The 24,902-nt window shown below is 35.1% G+C and overlaps 4 protein-coding genes and 1 non-coding gene across 5 annotated transcripts; all 5 read left to right on the top strand.

The window, feature by feature from the left end:
• Positions 1–162: 162 nt before the first annotated feature.
• Positions 163–3,151, top strand: LOC143554372 (putative F-box protein At3g16210). The gene is made up of 3 exons (XM_077044140.1): positions 163–512; positions 633–655; positions 2,017–3,151. Exons 2-3 carry the CDS (start codon positions 636–638, stop codon positions 3,149–3,151), a joined length of 1,155 nt encoding a protein of 384 aa, XP_076900255.1. The 5' UTR covers positions 163–512; positions 633–635.
• An 888-nt stretch (positions 3,152–4,039) lies between these two features.
• LOC143554403 (U2 spliceosomal RNA) lies at positions 4,040–4,239 on the top strand. Its single transcript, XR_013139011.1, has one exon. It is a non-coding gene; the product is annotated as a U2 spliceosomal RNA (small nuclear RNA).
• A 1,014-nt stretch (positions 4,240–5,253) lies between these two features.
• LOC143554371 (uncharacterized) lies at positions 5,254–8,831 on the top strand. Its single transcript, XM_077044139.1, has 10 exons — positions 5,254–5,786; positions 6,842–6,933; positions 7,112–7,219; positions 7,339–7,421; positions 7,519–7,653; positions 7,752–7,800; positions 7,900–7,992; positions 8,078–8,169; positions 8,308–8,414; positions 8,683–8,831. Exons 1-10 carry the CDS (start codon positions 5,532–5,534, stop codon positions 8,722–8,724), a joined length of 1,056 nt encoding a protein of 351 aa, XP_076900254.1. The 5' UTR covers positions 5,254–5,531; the 3' UTR covers positions 8,725–8,831.
• Positions 8,832–12,901: 4,070 nt separating this feature from the next.
• LOC143554370 (uncharacterized) lies at positions 12,902–14,982 on the top strand. Its single transcript, XM_077044138.1, has 3 exons — positions 12,902–13,088; positions 13,356–13,660; positions 14,239–14,982. Exons 1-3 carry the CDS (start codon positions 12,902–12,904, stop codon positions 14,980–14,982), a joined length of 1,236 nt encoding a protein of 411 aa, XP_076900253.1.
• Positions 14,983–17,585: 2,603 nt separating this feature from the next.
• On the top strand, positions 17,586–19,182 carry LOC143554369 (uncharacterized). Its single transcript, XM_077044137.1, has 2 exons — positions 17,586–18,281; positions 18,327–19,182. The coding sequence occupies exons 1-2, from the start codon at positions 17,833–17,835 to the stop codon at positions 19,003–19,005; spliced, it is 1,128 nt and encodes a 375-aa protein (XP_076900252.1). The 5' UTR covers positions 17,586–17,832; the 3' UTR covers positions 19,006–19,182.
• Positions 19,183–24,902: the final 5,720 nt, after the last annotated feature.

Below are 24,902 nucleotides of genomic sequence, written 5' to 3'. Positions count from 1 at the left end.
GCTCAAATTTCACCTCGGTATAGTATTTTGAGTCAAAAAGTTTGCTTCTTGCTTAAAATTAGCTCGATTCTAAACGAGCCATCTTGACTCGAATTTTAAACTAGTTGAGCTCGAGCCAGGGTCGGCTCAGCTCGTGGTTTGCTCGAAAATAACTCTGAGTCTAAACGAGTCTGCTCGGCTAAACTCCTACTTTATCGAAAACTCATAACCTCCACAACCGTACCTTATCTTGTAAATATCAACCGCCAACTGAACCACAAACTCACCGGCGATGACATTATTATTATTATTATTATTATTATTATTATTATTATTATTATTATTATTATTATTATTATCTCAAGCTTCATTATTCACACTTCCGCTTAAACCTCTATTTCAATCGACTCACAGAGCACACCGTAACGCTGTTACGACGTCGTTATGGCTATCGAACCGGAGTATTAATCGGTTGACGTACGGAAACAGAGAGGCGGTGAAGAGAGGATTGGCTTCGGTTTGCTTCTACGATAGTAACGATTCGTCGAATCGTATGGTGATTCACTGATTATTATTATTATTATTATTATTATTGAAATTGCTAGGCTTAGAGATTCGATTTGTGAGTTATGTGAACTGAATTGAGTGATTAGATTATGATTCTTCGAATCGTAAGGTGATTCACTGAATCACTGATTACTCGTTTTTTATTAAGTTAGTTAGGTTTATAGATTCAATTACATCGAGATAACACATTCAGTTGAATTATATCAGAATTCGTACACTCGTGGCGTTAATACGTTTCGGTAAGCGAACTGCTCGTGGTGAACTGTTCGGCTGGAAGTTCATTTATGGTCGATTGTTTAATAAATGAATGGACATGAATAAGGAATTTCGTTTGATTAACTAACTGAAACTCTGATAATGTGTTTGTTTGCGTTCGTGTTTATTTGATAAGGTGTTCGTGTACGTCCGTTTGTATTCGTTTATGTTTGTTCATTAAAGGTTTATTATTGCTTTTTATATCTAAGCAAAATTATTAACTATAAAACAATACATATATATATATATATATTAGTATTATGTGATTAATTTATATGTAAGTTAACATATGGATATGAATATTATAAGAAACACCAACACAAACTTAATCAACTTGATATCTTTCATTTACAATGGCAGGTTACATATACAAGAGGATAGCTAAGATCAAGGCATAATTTATGGCCAAGGTAAAGGAAAATAAATACAATTGTTACAAGGAGGTTACATAGTAATACATGTTACAAAATTCAAAACTTGAATTTGGGGGGAACCGAGTGAACTGCGGGTCAGGTATGATTATAACCGTGTTATGTTTTAATAAGTGTCACTTAAAATTTTTTTTGGGACCATTTTCCGCTGCATTTTACTCTCTTATAAATTTTATTTGGGACTTATTTCAAGATCGTCCATCTTGTGGGGGCATATTAGCAATAATAATATCCCTCCAAAAAATAATTCAAACTATCTCAAATCTGTAACTTATGATCATATTTTTGAATAGTTTTGAATAGGTTTAATTAGTCTTTAATGTAGCTGATTTGTAACTTGTAACAGATTTTTATTTTCTTGTATTTATACCCTTCTATTGTTAATATTAAAATTACCTTTGGTTGATCATTTCATAGTTTCAACCAAAACAACCATTGTAACTCTTAACATCGCAACACACACATAACACATTGTGCTTCGGCCAACACTCACCAGCCACACACTTCTCTGAATTTGTCTCAACAAAAGGTAATTTTAGGGCTAATACAATACATATTGATTGGTTTTATATTATTAATTGTATGCTGTAGACTTGATTATCAAACTGCTGTTAGCTAGATTGTTACGTAGTTTTGTTAAATTTTTTTTTTGAAGTTTAAGGATAATTATGCAAGATTTATTGAAAATGAAGTAATACTTTTATGAAAATTGATAAACGGTTTGATTTGATGAGAAACTGATGGTCGGTATGTATGTCTGCCTGTGTTGCTATTTATTTTTTAGGCTTATGATGTCACGCTACAACTACTTACCACTCGAAATCCAAGAGCAAATCATGAAATGGCTCCCTGTAAAGTCGTTGATTCAGTTCCGATCGGTCTCCAAGACATGGAAGTCTTATATCGATAGTGCTGGTTTCGTTGCTTCCTATAGCAGCAACAAGCAACATATATGGGTACAATATTATGATGAAGAAATAAGAGAAGAAATATATTTGTCAATTGTTGATGATGATACTTTTGCTCTAAATAGAGTTTACTTGCCTCCTCTCCGTTTGCCTGACTATACCAAGTGTATCGGATGTTCTGACGGGCTTTTGTGTTTTTATAAAGTTGGAGGCACGGCTTTTCTTTGGAATCCAAGTATTAGAGAAAGGTTTCATGTTGATGTGCCTATTGTGGCAAACGGGTTCATTCATGACGTCGTGTTAGGTTTCGGGGTTTGCCCTGAGACTAACGACCTCAAGATTGTCAAGATTACATGTGTTGAGAATGTCTTTGCAGATGATTTGGAATTGGAAGAGGAAGAGGTAAATAAAGTTGATGTGTGGACATTAAGCACACGGGCTTGGAGAAGCCTACCCGCCAATGCCATTCTTACGAAGCTTTACTTTTCTTATCCGGAGCATGACGATTGTTTGATAGTTATAGGTGGAGTTGTTTATTGGCTTGCTAGAAAAGCGGCTACGTTTGAAAATCTGATTATTTCATTTGATATCACAACCGAAGAAGTCGGGGAAGTAAAGCTTCCGGATAGCTTAGCCCGTCCTACACATTATCCTACCATATCAAAGCTAAGGGAGTCTCTTGTCGTGCTTCAAAATGTTGAAAAGCCTAATAGAATGGTGTATAGTTTGTGGATGATGGAGGGCGGTGTTCCTAACTCATTTACAAAGATATTCACTTTCTATGTTAAAACACCAAGTGAGGTATCCTTAATGGGATTTAGACAGAGAGGCGATCCTATAATTCGGTTTAATAGTGGACAATTTGTTGTTTATGAGTCGCACTCAAGGCAGATAGATAATCTTGGGTTTGATGGAGTGGGGAATGTTTCTTTTGTGCAGCCCTACACGGAAACATTGTTTCTTCATGATCAACCGAATCTTACAATTGACACCGAAGTGGTTCAAGATTAGTTGGCTTCACCTCATATCAGGTATGCTCTTTGACCACCAACTCATGTTTCAGAATCTGAGTTTCTGAAAACTAATTTAATCATAAGTCTTTTGCGTTCAACTAGTATGTAAGTAGTGCCCGTCTCTGTGGAATATTAGCATGTGACCAATGCTTTTTCTAAATCCAAAACGGGCATTAATTACATTCAAGTTTTTTTCAATAATATTATAGTTATAACCCACCTAAAATTCACTTTGTTTTTTATCATATAAATATTGCAAATTAACTAAAAATTAATTAATTCTATATGACATTTAGGATCTGGTGATTTTGTTGCTATAAAATTATTTAGTTCAGTTTACTTTACCTGTAATTTGATTGATGGAATTGAAATGGTCTCAATGTTTCTTATCCAAATTCCATCCTGTACATATTTTTTAGTTGGATCTTTGGTAAGAAATTGCAGGCCATGTTAAATCAGTGACATTGACTAGTTCTATTCTGCCTTTATGGTGATTGACTTTTGCTAACCTACATATATTTGACTTTTCAGTCAACGAAAAGTCATATCTCGGTTTATTTTTGCAGGACTTAAGAGGGCGACTGGACGGTGGGCTATTCTATCTGCCAACAAGAATAACGGAATATGATCGGTTGTTGGATCTATATTATGATTGTGTATGAATGATTGCTTACTATGGTATGGTCAACAAAAATCAAAAGATTTGATAATAATAGGTGAGTTTTGCTAAATGATAATCAAGTTTTAAGTTGTTTTGTAATCTTGGAGATCTGGTTGACAATGATATAACCCTGAGAGATGAATGAAAACTATATACTTGGCTGAGTGAAGAATACATATATGAATGGACTGCCTATATAATTAGAGGTCCAATGAGATATTAAGCATACCTTTCTTGGCCTTTGGCTAAGATCAAGTGTAGTATTTGTTCTTATCGGTTTAATATCTGATATGTGAGCAATCATCGGCTCACTTGATATTAATCTTATTTTCTTATGGAGAAAGACCCATCACAATAGCTTGCTATTGGGGGTCTTTGAGCGTCGCCTTGGTGTTGCACTATTGCCTTGGCCTAGCGCACCCCTCCAAATTAGATTTTTTTGAAACTTTAAACTTTATAACCAACCACCAACAGGAAAACAATCACGACCAAAGCAGTCTCCTCCATAAGCCGGGAGGAGAACAAATAAAAGAGAAGAACATGGTTAAACGAATCCAAAATTCAGCTTAACAACAATAGATCTATTCGGATGGACTTGTAACAATCAGGAGCGGTTTTGGTTGTTGATGAGCCTTTCTCTCTCTCTCTTTCACTACAACCTAAGCTCCATTTATGATTGTCGTTACCTATTCGTGATAAACAAAATGACACACTCGATAGATGTTTGATGAACCATTTTGCCATTATACAAGGTCGGTTTACATCTAACCATTTTGCCAAGAACCCGACTTTGCAACATTTATTTAAAGTTTTGTTTGATATTCTATATCATATTAGTTCATTTCAACGACTCGTTAGCTCATATATCTGTCTAATCCTCTCACTTAAAACAAAATTGTTCTCACCTCTTTGTAACTAGGAAACAAAAGTATCAGACACAATAAAACAACCATACCTAGTAAAAAAAACGAATATAGCTCAAGTGTTATCTAAGCCTAGTTCGAGTTCATGCTCAAATTTCACCTCAATATAGTATTTTGAGTCAACCTGACTTATTTTTATTAGGCTATTCAAAAAGTTTTCGCTTGAAAATGGCTCGATTATAAACAAGCCGGCTCGACTTGATTTCTAAGCGAGTTGAGCACGGTTCAGCTCGTGGCTTGCTTGAAAATAGCTCGATTCTAAATGAGCCTACTTACCTCGTCTCGAATGTTCAACAAGGCTTGAACTTTCAACTCGATAAAGTAAAAGATCCGAGCTCGAGCCAGCTCGTTTAAGTTCAAGATCGAGTGCGCCCTCGCACAGCTCAATTTCTAAACAAGCTGAGCTCGAGCCAGGGTCGGTTCGGCTCGGCTCGTGGCTTGATCGAAAATAGCTCGTGTTTAAACAAGTATATTCAGCTGCGCTTGAATTTTCAGCAAGGCTTGAATTCCAGCTCGATATAGTAAATGAACCGAGCTCGATCCAGCTCGTTTAAGTTCAAGCTCAAATGTGCCCTCAGTCAGCTCGATTACAACCCTAATTTTCATTCAAACTTAAACCTGACTTAACCCTGTCACTCTCGTTACACGAACAGGCGAGACTCTAGGGACTAAAAAATCCACAAACCTAAACTCAAAGGACATAACAAAAACTCATAACCTCCACAACCGTAGCTTATCTTGTAACCATCAACCAAGTCAACTGAACAACAAACTCACCGGAAAACTCACCGACGATGACATCATCATTATTATTATTATTATCATCTCAATCTTCATTATTCACACTTCCGCTTAAACCTCTAACTCACTCGTCCGAAAACCTAATTCAATCAGCTCACAGAGCACACCATAACGCCGTTACGACGTCGTTACGGCTATCGAATGAAGCTTCGAGGATTCATCGGTTCAAGTACGGAAACAGAGAAACGGTGAAGAGAGGATTGGCTTCGGTTTGCTTCTACGAGTCTAATGATTCTTCGAATCGTAAGGTGATTCACTGATTATTATTATTATTATTATTAATTTTGAAATTGTTAGGCTTAGAGATTCGATATGTGAGTTATGTGAACTGAATTGAGTGATTAGATTATGATTCTTCGAATCGTAAGGTGATTTGTTTCTTCTTGTTGTTGTTGTTTAGAGATTCGATTTGTGAGTTATGTGAACCGAATTGAGTGATTAGATTCGTACTTTCCTTCAGTGAGAATTAGTTTTAAACTATGCAATGGTGTTAATACGACTCAGTAAACGGCCAGCTGTTAGCTGTTCATGAACTGTTGGTTCGATTAACTAAACGAATCGACACAAACAGAGAGGCCGTGTTCATTAATTCAATGACGTTTGTGAGCGTCTGATAGTGTGTTCGTCCACGCCCGGTTATATTCGATAATGGATCTGTTTATATTCGTAATAATGTTTGTTTGTTCGTTGAAAGGCTTTTAATATATTATTTTACTATTTTAGTGACTTTCTGATCTTATCATATATATTTAAGCAAAATGATTATTAACTATAAAAAAAACTAACATAGAGTATTGTGTGATTAATTTATATGTAAAATTAACATATGAATATGAATGCTAAAATAAAAACCAACGCAAACTTGGTAGCTGGACTGAACTGTTGACACCGACCATTTTTGGTTAGCTAAATCAAATAAAACGTTGTTTGTGTTCAGTTGTGTTCGTAAATCGTTCACGAACAGGTTCATTTCCTTAATGAATGGACATGAACAAGAAGTTTCGTTCAGTTAGCTGTTTGTGAACCGATCGGTTGTTCGATGGAAGCTGAATGGGCTAACATGAACAAGGCCTTGTTTGACTCGGTTTGTTTGCAACCCAAAATATTTGCGTCAATCCACAATTTCACATTGAACAGATCCGATATTTTCGTACTTTGTGCCAATTTTGCAGCTAAAAGCCTTCTAATCTTGTTTTCCTTAGAAGATAATCACTTAATTAGTGGCTTAGCAGCTATTGATTGCATCTGAGATTTGTAGATATGCAAGTTGTTATGCTGACTAAAATGGTGGAATCATCTATAGGGAAGTGAATTGGAGTGGCCAATCCTGCAAAGATGGGATGTACCATGGGAGTGGTATACTGTTTCACTGACCTCACTTGCTTGTGGATTAAGGTGTTATTCTAAACTCTAGCATCTGATATGCTCATATGCATTATACTTTCTTTGTTTGCATTCAATAACTTCGATTAGTATTACGCAATTACATGAAAACTAGTTAATATTACTATATTAGGTGCCATTAAGCTAGCATTAATTCTTTATCAAAGGTTTATCTTTATCCTATATTCAGTTTTGTTTTGACAGGGCTTGTAGAGTCAGTAGCTTTACCGTATCTTGGATTTCAAATTGGAGAATTAAGTCTGGATGAGAAGGCTCAAATACTGTTTTTTGACCAGGCGTATGACTTCTTCCTTTATATAGCTAAACATTATTGTTATGAAACTCGCTTTTTGTTAGTTTTGAGCTTGTTAACCAACTATGTAACACTAATTTATTTCAATTTCTAACTATTTTCAGCTTTGCAACAGCTGTTGTACTCGCAACACTTTACAGTATCACGAATACAAGCGAACAAAATCCTGATGATGTATATCGCTATGGTAGTTAACTAATTACCAATATTACCATGTTATGGCATATTGCTTTTATTTTTCTAATACTAAAGTATTGATTTTTTTTTATTTCATTATATTACAGATCTGAGAGATCCTTTCAGTCTTCAAAAAGGTTGGTTATTATGGGCTGTAATTGGTCTTGTTGGAGCCTTGGTTACTATCTCACTTACAGGAGCTGCGATGTCCTTTATCAATGGTGAACCGCCTCAAAGAGAGATAAGTACTTTCAATTATATAAATAAAACTATAATACACATGTGCAAGCATTTAATGTATAAAAAGTAATTTACTTTGTATCCTTAACTTGTTTCTAGACTGATGCTCTTGTTCGCTTACTTCCTTTGATCGGTTCCTCAGGTGTCAGGTACATGAATTATTTTAACTATATTTCTCGGTCGAAATATGGATATAATTTTTTATGATTAAAAGCTGAAACTTGTGTGTGTGTGTGTGTGTGTTTTAGTACTGCATACTTGGTAGGCATCACGGGTGTCCTAGCTCCGGTTTTGGAAGAAAATGTGTTTCGTGACTTTCTTTTGGTGGCTCTTACTAAGTGGTATAATTCTACATATAATTATGACATCAATATTCTATATGCAATCACTTATATATCTCTTTACACATTAATACAACGTTTGCAGGTTACCGACACCAATTTCGGTCCTTATAAGTGCTGCAGTATTTTCAGCTGCTCATCTTACCCCTGGGGAGTTTCCACAGCTTTTTATACTTGGTATCACTTTTCCATAAAACCCAACTTACCCCAAAATACAAAAAAATAAAAATAAAATAAATAAATAAAAATAATAATAATAAAAATAAAAATTTTAAAGTTAATGTCGTCATTAATTTTGTAAAATTGATAATACAGGAACGGCTTTGGGGTTATCATACGCACAAACTCGCAATCTTCTCACTCCCATAACGATACATGCTCTGTGGAACTCGGGTGTCATCTTGTTGCTCACTTTCCTTCAGGTAACTTTCCAATAATAGGTCAATCCGAGTTGTATTTAATAGATGACGGGCCAAACAAGTTAAATATAAAAACTTTATAATTAAACGGGTCAAACGGGTTAGAAGTTGGCCAAAATGGACCATAATCTCTTAAAAGAAAAAAATCTTTGACGATTAATCAATCATGGTATATCGTCTTTGACGATGTGATTTTGGATACATGAACATGATATATTTTATCTTTGGTCACTAAAGTGATAAAAAGTTTAATATTATCCTTTTGATGTAGATTCAAGGATATGATATCAAGGAACTATTGCAGGTGTCCTGAAATAGGTAAAACATATAATCTAGTGCTATATTTCTTTGTTCATTTAAAAAAAACAGGTAATTTTGTTGTATATGCATTGAAAAGTCTAATGCATCTGTTAAGAAGTATATAGATCTGAGGCGTCGTGGATTTAATGTTTCATTAGATGAAGTAGCGGAACTAAAAATTTTAAAACTAAGATGCTACAATCTATTTTAAATCAAAAATATTCCAAAGACTTTAGATCACCGATTATCTCTTCAATCTTGACATCTTTACCTTCGAAGATCTTCTCGTTCCTAACTTTTCAAATTTGCTAACAAGCTAAAATTACGATCCCATGAGAAGCTTCCTTCTTGTGACCCCCCCCCCCCCCTGTTGGTAAACCACCGTAGCAACCAAAACAATGTGAAAGGATGTGATCCACCGTAGCAACCAAAACTAGCTGAAAGGATGTGATCCACCGTCTCTTCTACTGAGCCACATAGTTGACAACAAGAACCGCTCGCTCGAATAAAATCATCTTTTAATAGCCTAATCGGATAAAACTAGAAATATTAATATTTAATAGCCTAATCGGATAAAACTAGAAATATCAATACATGAAAAAGTTAAGAAAAGCCAATTTACATTTATGAACTAAAGGCTTAAGATTAATTAAAATGAACACCCAAAAAAACAAATTAATAAAGTTCTTTTTACCCAAAGTGAAATAGATGCATGATTACATGGAAAAGAGGTTTGGTGAATGCTTGAAAGTTGTAAGTTATGAATTAAAAAAATTGAACTACTAGAAAACCTAGACAGTTAGGGGTTATAACGAGGGCTATATTTGAAATTGTCACCAAACTTAACTTCCCAATATATCATGGTTTGACTCTAATAAAGTGTTTGTATTAACCTTCATATACACATACATATAGTAGAATACTATATTGGTATCAAGTGATTAAGGGTTCTAGTCTTGTTATGGATATTGATGTGGATTTATGAATAGGTTTAGTGTGTAAGTAAGTTTGCTGTTCTTAATCCACCATTCGGTTCGAGAATGTGAGATTCATCTAAGATGTCACAAACACTTATCCAGTGCTAGAACCAGTTGCAATTCTTTCTTCTTGTTAAGTTCACAAAGTGCATCGGGCGGAGCGTGATGTGAGAAGATTTCGAGCTTGCTAATAATCAAGTCTGCTTAAGTGTTAAATTCTTTCATCCACAAATAATATGGTGATGATATTTGAGGTTCTATCGCCCTTACAAACCCAATATATCACAGGTGAATTGTTTTTTTTGGTGTAACATTCACCCGTGACCCGTCTTAAGGGCTTATCGTTCTTGATTAGGTTTAATCCACACCATTTAGTTCGAGAATGAAAGATTCACCTAAGATGTTACAAACACTATATATAAGGACTCATTGGCCTTAATGAGGTTTGACACAACCACCATGAAATTAATGATACTTATCTCGACCAAACTTGTATTTTGGTTACCGATATCTTTAGGGAAAGATATCAAAGGCGAGTAAGGGACATATATTTGAAACATTTTTTTTATATGAACTTTTGGCTTATGATCCGGAATCAATATTTTGTGTTATGTGATTTTATGCTACATTAATGTTCTATTTATGGTCTAATGATCAGTTTGTACTTTCTTATGTGTAGCATGCAATAGATTTCATTGGATTGAACAAATTGTTGCATATACGAGTATATGATATGATTTGACATTTTGATGTTAAAGACAATTTTTATAAAACTATAATTTATCTAAAACATGATATTCTATTATCTTATAATAATAAAGTCTTTTGGATAGGCAATAGCACATTAAATGAATCATTAAATAAGTCGAATGCATGGTGTGATATTAGCGTATGACAGTGGGAGGAATCTTCAGCGGACCAAATGGCCATTAAAATATTCATATAATAATCCTGACAATTCAGTGGAATAGAAGCTTTGAAGGAATGGAATAGAAACTGCATTATTCGATGTTTGAATTCTTATATTATTAAAAAAATGGTTATTATTTAAATCACAAGATTAGACTCTGTGTGTGCATAGAATTTGGCAAGTACATGTATATAATTTTGAGCTTGTGTAGGTTTCCAAAGTCCACATTTACACAAAAACCAAAAACCACAAATGAAAGCTCATTAAACAACACATTAAACACCAATTTTGGAGATTTGCTTTGTCTTTATCTCCTTATGATTATATCTTTGCATCCGGCACATTAAATCTTCAGAAACCGTCATATCAGCTTCACCTTAGATTTCAAACATCTCTACAAAAACCTAAACCTGATCATTTTCTTTTACAACAAACCTCTACAAACCCTATTATATAAAATCATTAAAACTAGTATACAAAATATATGTATATATGTATGTGAGAGGGGTGACCCACATTGCCAAACAGGCGAAGGTTTGCTTCTACAAACTTCGTTGACGGAACGGGTTTTTTTTTGGGGGAGGGAGGTGAGTTGGAGTTTGCACCAAAATGGTGAGGTTCGTGGCCGCACAATTTGTTTTAGAGGCAAACTATGCCACATATACCCGTATTGTGGGTACTCTAATTGCAGAAAGTTTGTTTCCTAATTAAATAGTTGAGATTTGTAGTTACATAACTAATTAGTGATGTATATTTAAGAGTATACATAGACCGTGTGTAAGTTAAATGTTTTAATAACTTTTTATTAATATCATGTATGTTTATTGAGATTAATTGAAGAAACGAGTAGTTATTGATAGTTAGGCTAATGGGTATGGTTCATGCATGGTCATTAGGGATGCAGACGTGACACCAATAACACTGTTGGACACCATCCCCCCCCCCCCCTCCTCTCTCCCGGATGAGGTGCCAATGACAACCCTCACGCTGGTTATTGCCTTTCTCACCCAATCAGTTTTTTTGGTTTTTATTTAATTTATGTTGGTTTTAAATAATATAAATAAATGGAAAGGTAGAGAATGAGATATAACATAGGTTGAGCGGTGGGTTTGAATGATGGATGGTAAACTGATGTGGTGCTGATGTAACATACGAGGGAGAATGACCTAGCACATAGCCGTAGTTAACTAATATTCAAGACCAATAAACCAAACTAATCCCTTGAGATTCATCATTTTGGACTTCTAAACCTAACTCCACAAACGGATTGCATGGAAACATGCATTAAAGTTAGATATGGAGTCTTTTTCTCCCATAAAAACCAAGGAAATTAATACATATTTCTTGGTCTTAAAACAGTTTCTCTATTTTTCTTGGATTTCAAAATTCTTTGTTTGAAAATAGAAAATAAACACTTTTATGGTTATAAATTCAGATGATACTGTTATCGCTTAAGTATTTCCATTTTACTATACGTACGCTATCATTTTCTAGCTAGTTTCTTTATTATTTTTTTCATCCTTTTGTGATTATTTGTCACATCCATTAATTAAAGTGAAAATGCAATCAAACATAACATGAAACGTAGATAATTAAAGTAATTACTTAAGTTATAACATTTTTAAAAAATGATACATTTGATTATCATGTATAATTATGTAGTTTCAATTCTTTTTCACGGCAAACACAACAATCCACCAATTCTACTCTTAAAATTAATCCTCATAATACACAAACGAACAAATGAATAATATTATTGACAGAAGCTTACTAACGGGACGTTTACGTTGGTAATCGTAGACAAAATTTAACAAAAAAGGGAAAAATGAAAAATGGAAACTTAAAACAACCGTTAGCAATGTTATTAATCTGTTCTTGATCATGTGTTTTAAAAATCTTGTTCTTGAAGCTAGGAAATTATTTTATTTTAATCCATTATATGTGTTTCTTGGTAGTTGTTCACTTGTTCTTTTCTTTCAAAACTATATAATTTGAATAATCTTTTTCAATCTCACACACTATGCTAGGTTTAAAACAGTTAAATCCTTGCAAAAACCAGCTCCATAATATTAATTAAGTCACCTGAAAAAACGGCTGATCCTTCGGACACATAACCCTATTCAGGAAGCATATCTTCTTCCTAATATTAACCAACACTTTCATCTCTTTGTCTTCATGCTACTTTCTAATTTAGTTAACCCTAAAACAAGAAAACCCTAGTTGTTTCATAATTTCATCTCTCATCATCATCATAATAATTACTTTGATTAAGTTTTTGAGAGCTTAAAAGGTTTGATCATATAATGGAGGAAGGAAGTGATAATAATGGTGAGAAAATAGAGGACATCATGTTGCCAGGGTTTAGGTTTCATCCAACTGATGAGGAGCTTGTAGGGTTTTATCTTAAAAGAAAGATCCAACAAACACCACTCTCCATTGAACTCATCAAGCAACTAGATATCTATAAACATGATCCATGGGATCTTCCAAGTATGCATGCTTCATTTAATTTCTTGTTTTTATCTCATGATTCAGTATGTTGTCAGCTAGACACACACCGCCTGAGTTCTAATCACACACCTTTTTAAACGGCCGTCCAGATAGAGGTCTGATGGCCGTTTTGACCAAAGATTTTCAAAGTTCGACGGTGTGGACAACCGTTTGGTGGTGGGAAATCAGATGGGGCGATGTAGCTATAGCATGACTATATAAGTTTTTTTTTGTTTTTACAAGATTGTAACTTTTTTTCTTTTTTAGGGTTGGCTATAACAAGAGAAAAAGAATGGTACTTTTACTATCCAAGAGACCGAAAATACCGAAACAGTGAACGGCCAAACCGTGTGACTGGAGCGGGATTCTGGAAAGCCACGGGTACAGACAGGCCGATCTATGCATCCGAGGGTTCAAAATGCATTGGGTTGAAGAAATCACTCGTGTTCTACAAAGGGAGAGCCGCAAAGGGTGTCAAAACTGATTGGATGATGCATGAGTTCCGGTTGCCTTCGCTAACCGACCACACGGCTCCTGGCAAACGTTTTCTTGAAAAAACCATTCCTGCTAATGTAATTAGTACTTCCAACTCTCTTCATCTTTTCTTGTTTACAAGGATCCCATATATATTGTCACTTTTATATTACATGCATAAAGAAATTATGAGAATAAGCACATGCATACTCTAATTATTTGTGTTAGTAACTTTATTAAGGATATTTGAGCTAAGTACTTTAAGGCTTAATTATTTTAAATGTTCTTTTACTTTTAGACAGTTTTTACCACTGTAAGTGAACTCATGCAAGTTCTAATAATTTTTTTGGAGTTCGCTAGTGTAGCAAGTGAACTCGAGAAGTTCGCTTCAGTGACAAGCAAACTCCGTAGATTCTTTCACAAACCATATCATGTCACTTACATTTTTTTTTTGCCAAACTCTTATCACACAAGCAAACTCGTCGAGTTTATATACTGCCTAGAAATACTTAGTTGAATCCTAAACCTGCTAATCCGAAAAAATCTTCATGCCCTCCATTGGACTATCCATTAATTAACTAAGATTATTTTTGGCCACTAACAAAACTTAAAAATTTGCAAAAATATAACACTATTAATATGTTATTAAGCTACTTTTTTCTTTCAATTTGTGCAGGATTCATGGGCAATATGTAGAATATTCAAGAAAGCAAGCACAACTGCTCAAAGAACCCTATCTCATTCATGGGTATCTCCAATCTTGCAAGAAACACCTTCTTCTGTTCACAACATCCTTACTCATCATGGCATCTCTAGCAATGACATGCATCATTCATCCATTACTAGCTTCTTTGGTAACATGAATCATACCTCTAGTAACAACATCTCTCTTTACAAGCCTTTTAATATTGACCCAACAACCCCTACACTCACTACAATCAACAACAAACCTCCTCAAAGTTCCATTTCTAGCAGTGAAGACCTTAACTATTCCACAAATTATCCCTCTTTGTTCAAAGACCCAAACTACGGTTCTAAATCATCGACAGTGGACGCGCCATCTTTGCTAGTTAGCACGCCTAGTTCCATATTCGGATCTTTTGATAAGTCACAGGGTTTGGATTACCTCACAAATGGTTTGCACCATGATCATCAAAAATGTTACAACGGTTGTTGCTTCTCAATCACTAATTTACCTGTGGAAATGCATGAAGGGAATGCTGGCGCGACGACTACAAAGGGTCCTAGTGACGGTGTTGAGACGCATGTCGAGGAGCAATGGGGGAGATCATCTAATGGTGCATACCCTTTCATGAGTTTGCCATTGGGATTGCAAGATGCATGGAAATCTAGTTTTCTTTGTGATCCCTCTAGTGAGATTTCAAGTGGTTTTTCTACTACTAACAAGTGCTATATATGACTAATTAGCTAGTTGCTAGTTAATTAAGGGTTTGGCATTGAATAGAAGCTAGCACTCTTTTAGCTTGATTTATTTCTACTTGTAGTTCTAATTTCTAAGTTTTTTTCCGGTTAGGTTCATGCATTATTTAGGTACTTTTTGAATTAGTCAAAAATATAAAGTAGTTTTTACTACAAATCCTCAACTAGAATCTGCTTCATAAAACTATTTTAACATTTCAATTTTTATGCTTTCACAATCTCAACTTCTTTTGTCTCTCGTTTTCCCCGCCAATCTGATTTTTTAATTTCGGTTATCAGCTTTAGGTATAACTGGTTAAAATCCTAAAGTTCTCATCAAAAGTTGTCACCGCAATGTTAAAATTAGGGGCGACAATTATTAACACTACCTAGAATTTGCACGAAAAAAAAACAGATTTTGGACCGTGGCTATTAATCATTTGATAAACAGGTCATGTGTCGTGTTGCCGTTGGTGTACAAATATTAAACAAGTCAACCTGTTTCAAATCAGAAATTAATGAATAGAAAATATACAATTTATGTCAACTTGCCAACCTATTTATCGCTCGTTTTGTAAGTTTGAATTCCTAGATAATTAATCATTTTGAATCGTAACTAATCACTTTCAGATTAAAGTAATTTGGTGATACTCCTAATTTTTAATCGGATAATTCAAAAGAAACAAAAAATGCGAGTATGATATAATTTCTCTTCTGAAACTTAGCGGAAATGAGATCAAAGATTGCCCTTATACATATGTATGTGGGTACAAACATCGTATCCATATACATTGTGACATATAAACTAAAGAGAAAAGTTCAAAAGATTTAATTATTGATTTCATGGGATTGATTAATTAGTGCTATTGAAAAATGGGAATTACGGGGGAATGCATTCATTTGACTCTTGGCATTGCTGGCTTTAACCATATTATTAAAATACGGTACTTGACAATATTATTGAGTTTGGTTTAGTTGAAATCTAATATCAATGAAGACAAAAAAGAAAAAAAGAATAAAAAAGGTCAAAATAGAGTACACCGTGGACGGTGGACCTGGGGTTATAATTTATAGATTTATTATTATTATTATTATTATTATTATTATTATTATTATTATTATTATTAATTCACTAATCAAGTCATTTGGAAATATATAACAAGAATAATATTACCGGTAAGCATAAGTCATGACAAGAATCCGTTCTTACATGTGTATATAACCTACATAACCACCTATGATGTGTTACAAACGAAGTGTCACATTGACGACCCGATACATGAGAATAAGTTCGATTTCAGTCAAAATCAACATCTAATTCTTCTAAACCTACCCAAAGAATCGGTAGGCATAAGTCGTGACACTAGTCCGTCCTTACATTTATATATAACCTACATAACCACCTATGATGTGTGAAAAACGAAATGTTACACTAACGACCCAATACATGAGAATAAGTTCGGTTTCAGTCAGAATTAGCATCTAATTCTTCTAATCCTATCAAAAGAATCTAATCTTAAATGCACTACACATGAAAGCATCTTTGAGTGGAGTTGTGGTGTTATTTGGAACCTAAAGTGCGATCCCTTTACAAAACACATACTATAACAGTCCAAAATCAAGCATAAAAAAGTTGCGTTGATCTTACACGTGGACATGCCCTGATAAATGGAAAATGACATAAATATTAATTTTGATTAAGAAAGTAACAAAATAGCTACGGAGTTCGTTAGATTACTTCTTTTTGGCGCATGAGAAATGGTGACGCAATGAAGATGGCACAAGAGACCTATAATGGAGTAGGAGGTGATGTGTTGCGCCATAGGCATATGAAAAGGAAATAATGTCGTAGGAGATGAAGAGTTAGCGTAGGAACAGAAAGTCAATGCTATTTTGATAATTCAAAAACGTAAAGACTATATTGATATTATTTCTTTTTAGTCAATTTGCTTATTTTGGTAATTTTCCTACAGATAAAAGCCCAAGAGCGGGTCAACCCAACGGCCAAACCTACCATTGCATCTTTAACTCTTGAAGAAGATGTTAAAGACAATTTGCTCAACACAATGTTGCAAAAGTTGCTAGGCGGTCCCTAGGCGGCCGACCCCCTTGGAGGGAGTACTCGGAGTACTCGGGGAGTACTCGGAGAGTACTCGGACATGGTAAATATAAAGAAAATTAATATTTGGTTATTATATATGTGTCAAATATCATAAGTTTACTAATATTTAAAACAAAATAGGTGAATATTAATATAAATAAAAAAATACATTTTTAAATATAAAATATTCTAAAAATTACCAATCATTAATTAAAAAAATGATATTTGTTATTTAATATTATTGAAATAACAAATTATGTTTTATTTTTTTGAGTCAAAATCGGCCCAAGTTCACCGATAAGATGTGATTCTGGCTGAGGTTGACCACATTTGACCGATTCTTAGTAACTAGGCGGATTTACAGAAACTCGCCACGGTGACATACCTTGTAGCGAGTACTCGGAGAGTACTCGGCCTTGTAATCCTACTTTTACAACATTGGCTCAACATGAACCATAGCTAGGTGACCCGGCCTACAAGAAGAACTAGTGACAAAAGGTCGGATTATAAATATACTAGTCACCCTTTTAAGGGAAAAAAAACTAGGAACATGTTCTATTTCATCTTCCATCATAGAAAGCTAGGTGGAGAATTAGATTCTTGAAGCAAAATTATAATCTTGAAAGTTTGAAATATTTGAAAATATGCTAAGGTAGATTCTTGTAATATATAAGAACCTAAAATGTTACATGTATACAATTATACAAAAGCAAGGAAAATAAGTACTCAAATCCTTTCATCTAACCAAGAATGTCTAGGCACACATATGTGACTAAAGGTTACTCAAACTACAATGATCAAGAAGGTGGTTATGCTTATGGGCCAGAAGCACGCGCCAACTGGTATGTGGTTGAAACCACAACGGTTGAGCGTGTTCGTGCCCCGACTACCAGTTACGTCAAATATGGAGTCGTGCCTATGAGGCACGAGGGTCTCAAAGAATACATGCCCACACACGCAACAAAGAACCATCATGAAGGTCATGGGCTAAACTATGGGTCAAGTTATGAGAAGTCGAGCTCGGCCCACTACCATGAAATGGAAAATCTTATGGCTAACTTTCTCGACAAAATCCAAATAGAGGCAAGTCGACCGACGAATAAGTTTATAACAACAAGCTCGAACAACTACCTCCATACAAGCTCGAACAACTATCAGTCCACAAGCTCGAATAGGTACCGACATACAAGCCCAAACAGGTACCCTACAAGCCCGAACAGGTATCGCCCTACAAGCCCCAACAGGTACCATCCTACAAGCCCTAACAGGTACCGCCCAACAAGCCCGGACAGGTACCGCCCTACAAGCCCGGACAGGTACCATCATACAAGCCCGGACATGTACCGCCATACAAGCCCTAACAGGTACACACATACAAGCCGGGACATGTACAACCATACTAGCCCGGACAAGTACCGGGATACAAGCCCAAACAAGTACAACCATACAAGCTCGGACAAATACCATCATACAAGCCTGGACAAGTACCGTCATACAAGCCCATACAAGTACAACCATACAAGCCCGGCCAAACACCGATATACAAGCCCAACCCATAACTTTCCCACAAAAGGTAAACCAATTAGGGCCCAAAGGTTATCAAGCCCAAATGAGCACCATACTTCAAGCTTGGGCACAGAAGGAAGCCAACATATTAGGATGGGAAACCATTTGGGCGAAAATAACCATTGGCATAGTGCACAACTACATACAACTCATAACCCTCTTGTGACTCCTGCCCACGATATCGATGAAGCAACAAGTTTTCTAGTAGAATCGATGAATAATTTAAAATGGGCCAACCCAAATAAAGTTGGAGTTGATAATTTATCCCCTCATGGACAATCATATGAACAAGAAAGGCATACAAGACATGCATTTGGGGGTGCAAAAATTAGAAGATTGTTAGTTAAGAAGCCATAAAAAGGTACAATGGTGTAGCCATAAGCCCATAAGTGGCCCATATCTAAGTAAACTTTAGACTAGTAACTTGGGCCGGTTATTGGGTCTTGGGTGACCCATATCTAAGTATGCTTAACGTTTTTGATGTTGTATGCTTGTATTTGTATCTTTCTTAAGTCGTAGTCTTATCTTTTCCTTTATCATGTACTTAAAAGTTGTTTCGTGATAGAGTTGGCAAAACATGCCGTGTTATGTTACATGGGTCGAATACGAAATGGCACGTTTAACACGAATAATGAACTGGAACACATGTTTATCTATGCTTGTTACGTTTTTAAAACACTAACATGTGTTTAACACGATAAATATAAGTTGTACAATAACATGAATGACATGATATGTTTAAAAATTATTGATATGATTACGGACAAAACTAGAAAACAATTAGACAAAATTAACATGAAAAAAATAAAGGTTAACATTCAATCCTGTTTAAGTATAATATATTTAACTATTTGTGAGAGTATGAAACTATGTCGTTTTGATAAAAATGGGTAGTAAACGTGTCATGACTCATATGGACCAATATACTATTTAACACAAAAATATAAACGTGTTATTCGCGTCATAAATGGTTGAACGGGTTGAGCCATTTAAACACGATTTTAATTGTGTATAGTCACCGGTTTGTTACCCAAATCCGCTTGTCCCAAACACTTGGAAGGTTATACATTACATCAAAATAAAATTATTTTATAATTTATATCGGACATATGACATAGGATATTTAAGTCATAATTTGTATATATTTTGATTTATATTAAATTAATACGCAAAAGAATCTAATACGATAAATGTTCGACATAACAAATATACTCTCGGAAAGTTAAAAAGTTGTACTAGATAATAAAAAAAGATAATCCAAATCTTACTTGATATTATATTTGATTATTAATCAAGCCCTTGATTTTATAAGAGAAAACGAATTTTTGTTAACTGACTATAGGTAGTCCCAAAGGCTCTTTGTCTGTAATGTTTTTGGATTTCGACTGACAAAATATCTTCTTGAATCAAGTTCGTTTTTAGATTAATGTATTATGCCTAACCAACATGAAATCAAAGTCAGAGTGTCTCCCCAAGGCGTTGCATGTAGTGTTTTTGGATTTCGTATGACAATATACCTTTTTGAATCATGTATCTCGTTTTCAGATTAAAGAACTCTGTCTAACATGTAATTAAAGATAAAGAACTTTGTCTAACCGGTGCAGTGAACTATTGCATGTCACAACCCTTCATGAACCGTCATGACACTATACTTACATTTTGATACCGCTACTTTAGTTCATATCGATCTATCAACAATTTTGGTTTCAAAAAACAAAGTTGGTTCTGACCAAAACTAGTAATTTATATGAAGTTTCAATATCTCAAAACTAATTTGCTAATATTATCACTATTAATGTTAATCTATACATGTTCTAAAATCTAAACCTGACACTATTCTATTAATGTTAGTAATTTATACGTATGTATATTCTTCAAATTTTTAGAAAATGTATATATTCTTTAGGATATGTTGGAATGTATTATCTATAGAATGTGATACACGTAAAGTTGTTTTGAATGATTCTCATCTTTTGTGTTCTTTTACATTTTAATATTGACATCTTATCTTAATAATTAATAATTAGAGTAAAATTAGGCCGATGTCTTTATTATACATTGAAAATTCAGTTTTCGTCATGCGAAATTACGATTATAGGCCATGCTATTCCATTTACATGCGAACTTTTCGTAACGTATGTTGGTTTTTAATGTTATATTTTAAATGACTATTTTATTCTACTATGTTAAGACCAAATGTGATGAAAAATACCTAACTTCTACCCCACCCACGTGCTCCTGATATTCTCAATGTGTCTAGTCACATAATCACTGTCTTCGTCACTCTTCAATCGCCATTATAGATGTGGTTACTCAGAGAGTTCTACTATTATGGCAGCACAACAACTGTTAAGTGGTAGCCGGCGCCCGACGGTATGGTTTCCTGAGGGAACGCCCAAGCAAAATTTTGAAGCCAGCATAAGTTTGGTTAAAACAACATAGTCTAGCTAGAATATGCCAACGGGACTCTCCAAATCAAATAGTGAGGTGGCTTAATTAACACAAACGAGAAAGTTGTCGTTAAAAAAATTACAACTTATCATTATTTAGGATGGAAAATGAAATTACAAAGCATACCTTTTGCCGTAATTTAAGCTAGATATTGTTATTATTATTATTATTACTACTTTTCATCTTAAATAAGATAATCCATAATTGTATTTCTAAACTAACTTATACAGTATGGACTACATCAAGACTTAGGCCCTAGCATGTTTGCCCTTTGAGCAATAGTGTTCAAACTTTATTTTTTTACTAACGACGATCTATAGGTTTGAACTCTTACCATTTTAATGAAAGACAGTCTTTACTATTACATCACAATCTTACAAATTACAATCATTGAGACACCCGGCACACCCTTTTTAGATACCATTTACAAGTCCAATCCGAGAACCAAATATTGTAACAAAAGTGTTAAAAAAACGCATAATAGCTTACTTAGCGTATACGGAAATATTTTAACAGTAACAGAATATATATAATCATTGTAATGATCAAGTAACTAGGAAAATATTCGACTTGTATGATCCAAATATAGATCTACCATTAAATTTATTCTTGAAACCGTCCAAAAGAATCATTATCTAGAAACAGTGTAACACATGAAAATATCTTTTGGTCTTATATAAGACCAAGACCACAACCATCATTTCACAAACATATAACCAAACCAAGCAAGAAAAAAAAAGTACACAAATCCTTGAATCAACGAAAATGTCGGGTAAGACGTATGTGACCAAAGGCTACTCGAGCTACACCAATATCCCAACTCAACGAGGCGGATATACTTATGACCAGGGGCCTAAAACCCCGGTCAACCAATATACAGTTGAGACCAAGAACCTTGAGAGGGTTCGTGCCCCGACTGCTAGGTACAACGACTTTGTTGGCTCGCCTTCAAAAGTCGAGCTCTTGAAGGAATTCGTTCATTCCCCAACGATGTCGGTTACCAATTATGCACATGCACCAAACAACCTTGAGAACTCAAGCCCGACCCTTAGCCCGAATAAGCATATTTCCCCAAGCTCGGTCAATTTTGGGCCGGGACTTTTGGCGGGTGCTAGAAATGTTAAGAATGGAATTAATAATATTAATGAAGGTTTAGGTGTAATGGAAGAATCGGTGTATTTTTCACCTCGAGCGGATCCAAAGCGAAGAGGGGTGCTTGACGAGTTGTCTACCCGTGCACAACCCCTTGAACCGCAGAAGCGATATGCGCGTCCGGCGTTTGTGGCTAAACCTAAGTACAAGGAGTGGTATTGATGGTCATGAGGCCATGTGGAGGTACCTTAAAAAGCAGGAAAACATGTTTATATTGTGTCCTATAATAAGTGTATGAACATGTTTAGGTCTATGTAATATGTGTTTCTCTGTCTATCTATCTAGGTACTTTTATGTTATTAATAAGGTTGTTATCATAGGTGTGGTTTTCTTTGTCATCGTAGGTTTGAATAATGATGCATGTACTATATGAATAATGGTTTGAATAATGACTGTGTGTAAGACTATGAAACAAAGTTGCATGGCGTTAATATGCCTAATGAGATACGTGACATAACCAAGCGGGAAAATGACCAAGATGTCTGTTTGATCAGCGAAGATCGACAAAATATTCATTTGACCAGACAATTCGCAAATTGTTGAATTCACCCTAGAACTCGTCGACCAGGTCACTATTTAGCCTTTAATCGAAGGGATTTTTAGGGTTTTAGCTCACCATCAACCGCCACTTTTCCAAAATACCTCGTTGGAAGCCAAAAATATGTTATCGGAAGCTAGAAAAGTTCACATGGAACTTGTTATGCTTACCCCTGGTCAGTATATCTTTTTTAAAATATATCATAGTTGATGCTTGCTTATATACATGACAAGTGTCTTAAATAATTACGAACTTTTCCCTTGCTATGATTACATACAATATAAATCCTTACATTTTTCAAATCATCAAGAACATCCCACGGATGAGGCCAGGCAAAGTGTGTTACATGGTACCAAACTAGATATGATAATGCGTATGGGAGAAGCGATAGATCGACCATTTCTGGTAATATAAGTATCCAGCGTTGTCACTTTCAAAATTAAGTGTTAAGGTTTAAAAATATAAAAATAATCCTATGTTTTCTCATGCTCCTTTTGATGTCAAGTATTTGATATTTCATCAATTTCTGTTATTAGAAATTGATATATGTTAATGTTGCAAACCTTATATGATATCTTAATTTTATTTTTTAATGTGTTTTGTTTATGTAGTTTGTTGAAATAACTTCATTATTAATGCGTTTTATTGGAAAATAAATTTGTATTTTGATTTGAGTTAATTACCTCAAATTCAGAATTTAACCCTTTAAAAATCTTAAAGGTGTCAATCAAAATACATGAAATCTTCAATCATTCAGTGTGGTCACATCACCCCGAGGAACCTGCCTTCCTCCATCCCGAACGAGCACTTGCTAGGGTTTAGTTTCATTCTAATCTTCCGCAGTCTTTGAAAAGTGTCTTCTGTATCTCGCAGCATCAAGTTGTTCCCAATATGTTCCCCAAACTGCTTATCCACCAGGCGTTGGTAAGTAGCTCCCGCGTTTTTTAATCCAAATGACACCATTTTATAACAGAATTTGCCTTTGTCTGTACGGAAAGATGTCTTATCCTGATCTTTTTCCGCCATGTGGATTTGATGTAGCCTTTGTACGCGTCCAGTAAACATTTGAAGCGATATGGAGCTACTAAGTCCACTTTCAGGTCTATCTCAGGCAGTGGGTAGCAATTTTTGGGGCATGCTTTGTTCAGATCTTTGTAATCGATGCACATCCGCCATGCTCCTTTGCTTTTTGGTACCATCACCGAGTTTGCGGGCCATGTCTGGTACCGTATTTCCCTTATGATGCTTGCTTTCAATAATTCGCTCACCTGATCGTTCATTTTTTTGGTCTGCTCCGGATCCATCTTTCGTTGTTTTTGAACAACTGGTGTGAACACTGGTTAACCTTCAGGGCGTGTTACGCTATCCCGCGCGGAACACCTACCATATCAGCGGACTGTCATGCGAACACATCCACATTTCTCAATAACAACTGCTTCAGGTGAGAGATTATGCTGCTTGATAAGGTTGGTCCGATGTGATGGTTTGATTTGGGAACTAGGCATTGAGCATCCATTTATCAGGCTCTTTGTTGTTTGCTGTTTTCTGCAGTTTTGGGGTCTTGACCCTTCCGCGACCAGACAATCTTTATTTGGTCTTACTAGTGCAACCTCCATTGGTGTTGGAACGCCCATTATGCCATGCGCGGTGGATGGACTTTACATGTTTGGACTTTACATGTAGTACTAGAAATTATACCTCTCCGGTTCTTGAATGCTTTCCATCGCTTAGTGTTATTGGGAACTTTAATTGTCCTAGCGAATGTGTTATTTCATTCGAGAATCCTGAGACGGGTGCGTTGACTGGTTGTGACACTCGTCAATTTCAGGTTAACTCCGTTAATCCAAACTCCGTCAATTCAAACTTAAGATCACTTGATCTATAACGCACATCTCATTACATTTAAACTAGGGTTTAAATGACGCATGACAATCACTACACATGTAGTCTTTCGGGATTGTACCGAAACGCACACGAGTCGACTCAAACCATTGGTGAACAAACGACAAATATCAAAACAATAAATACTTGATAAGTATGTGTTATAATCTATATGTTACTTGATAAGTATGTGAAATACTAAACACAAGAGACAAGGGTTATAAATTATACT

This window comes from Bidens hawaiensis, unplaced genomic scaffold, assembly GCF_021521415.1.
Source record: "Bidens hawaiensis isolate Kalapana, Puna unplaced genomic scaffold, B.hawaiensis_p1.1 tig00017670_1, whole genome shotgun sequence".
NCBI lineage: Eukaryota > Viridiplantae > Streptophyta > Magnoliopsida > Asterales > Asteraceae > Bidens > Bidens hawaiensis.
Note: the sequence above shows the minus strand (reverse complement) of the source record. Positions and strands in the feature narration are given on the sequence as shown.

Coding starts and splice junctions, on each gene's coding strand:
- LOC143554372 (XM_077044140.1), top strand. CDS start 636: ATGATTCTTCGAATCGTAAG. Junction 656..2,016: donor ATGATTCTTCGAATCGTAAG/GTGATTCACTGA, acceptor TTTATTTTTTAG/GCTTATGATGTCACGCTACA.
- LOC143554371 (XM_077044139.1), top strand. CDS start 5,532: ATGACATCATCATTATTATTATTATTATCATCTCAATCTTCATTATTC. Junction 6,934..7,111: donor TCACTTGCTTGTGGATTAAG/GTGTTATTCTAA, acceptor TCCTATATTCAG/TTTTGTTTTGACAGGGCTTG. Junction 7,993..8,077: donor TTGGTGGCTCTTACTAAGTG/GTATAATTCTAC, acceptor CAACGTTTGCAG/GTTACCGACACCAATTTCGG.
- LOC143554370 (XM_077044138.1), top strand. CDS start 12,902: ATGGAGGAAGGAAGTGATAATAATGGTGAGAAAATAGAGGACATCATG. Junction 13,089..13,355: donor TGATCCATGGGATCTTCCAA/GTATGCATGCTT, acceptor TTTCTTTTTTAG/GGTTGGCTATAACAAGAGAA. Junction 13,661..14,238: donor AAAAAACCATTCCTGCTAAT/GTAATTAGTACT, acceptor CAATTTGTGCAG/GATTCATGGGCAATATGTAG.
- LOC143554369 (XM_077044137.1), top strand. CDS start 17,833: ATGTCTAGGCACACATATGTGACTAAAGGTTACTCAAACTACAATGAT. Junction 18,282..18,326: donor CGACATACAAGCCCAAACAG/GTACCCTACAAG, acceptor AAGCCCCAACAG/GTACCATCCTACAAGCCCTA.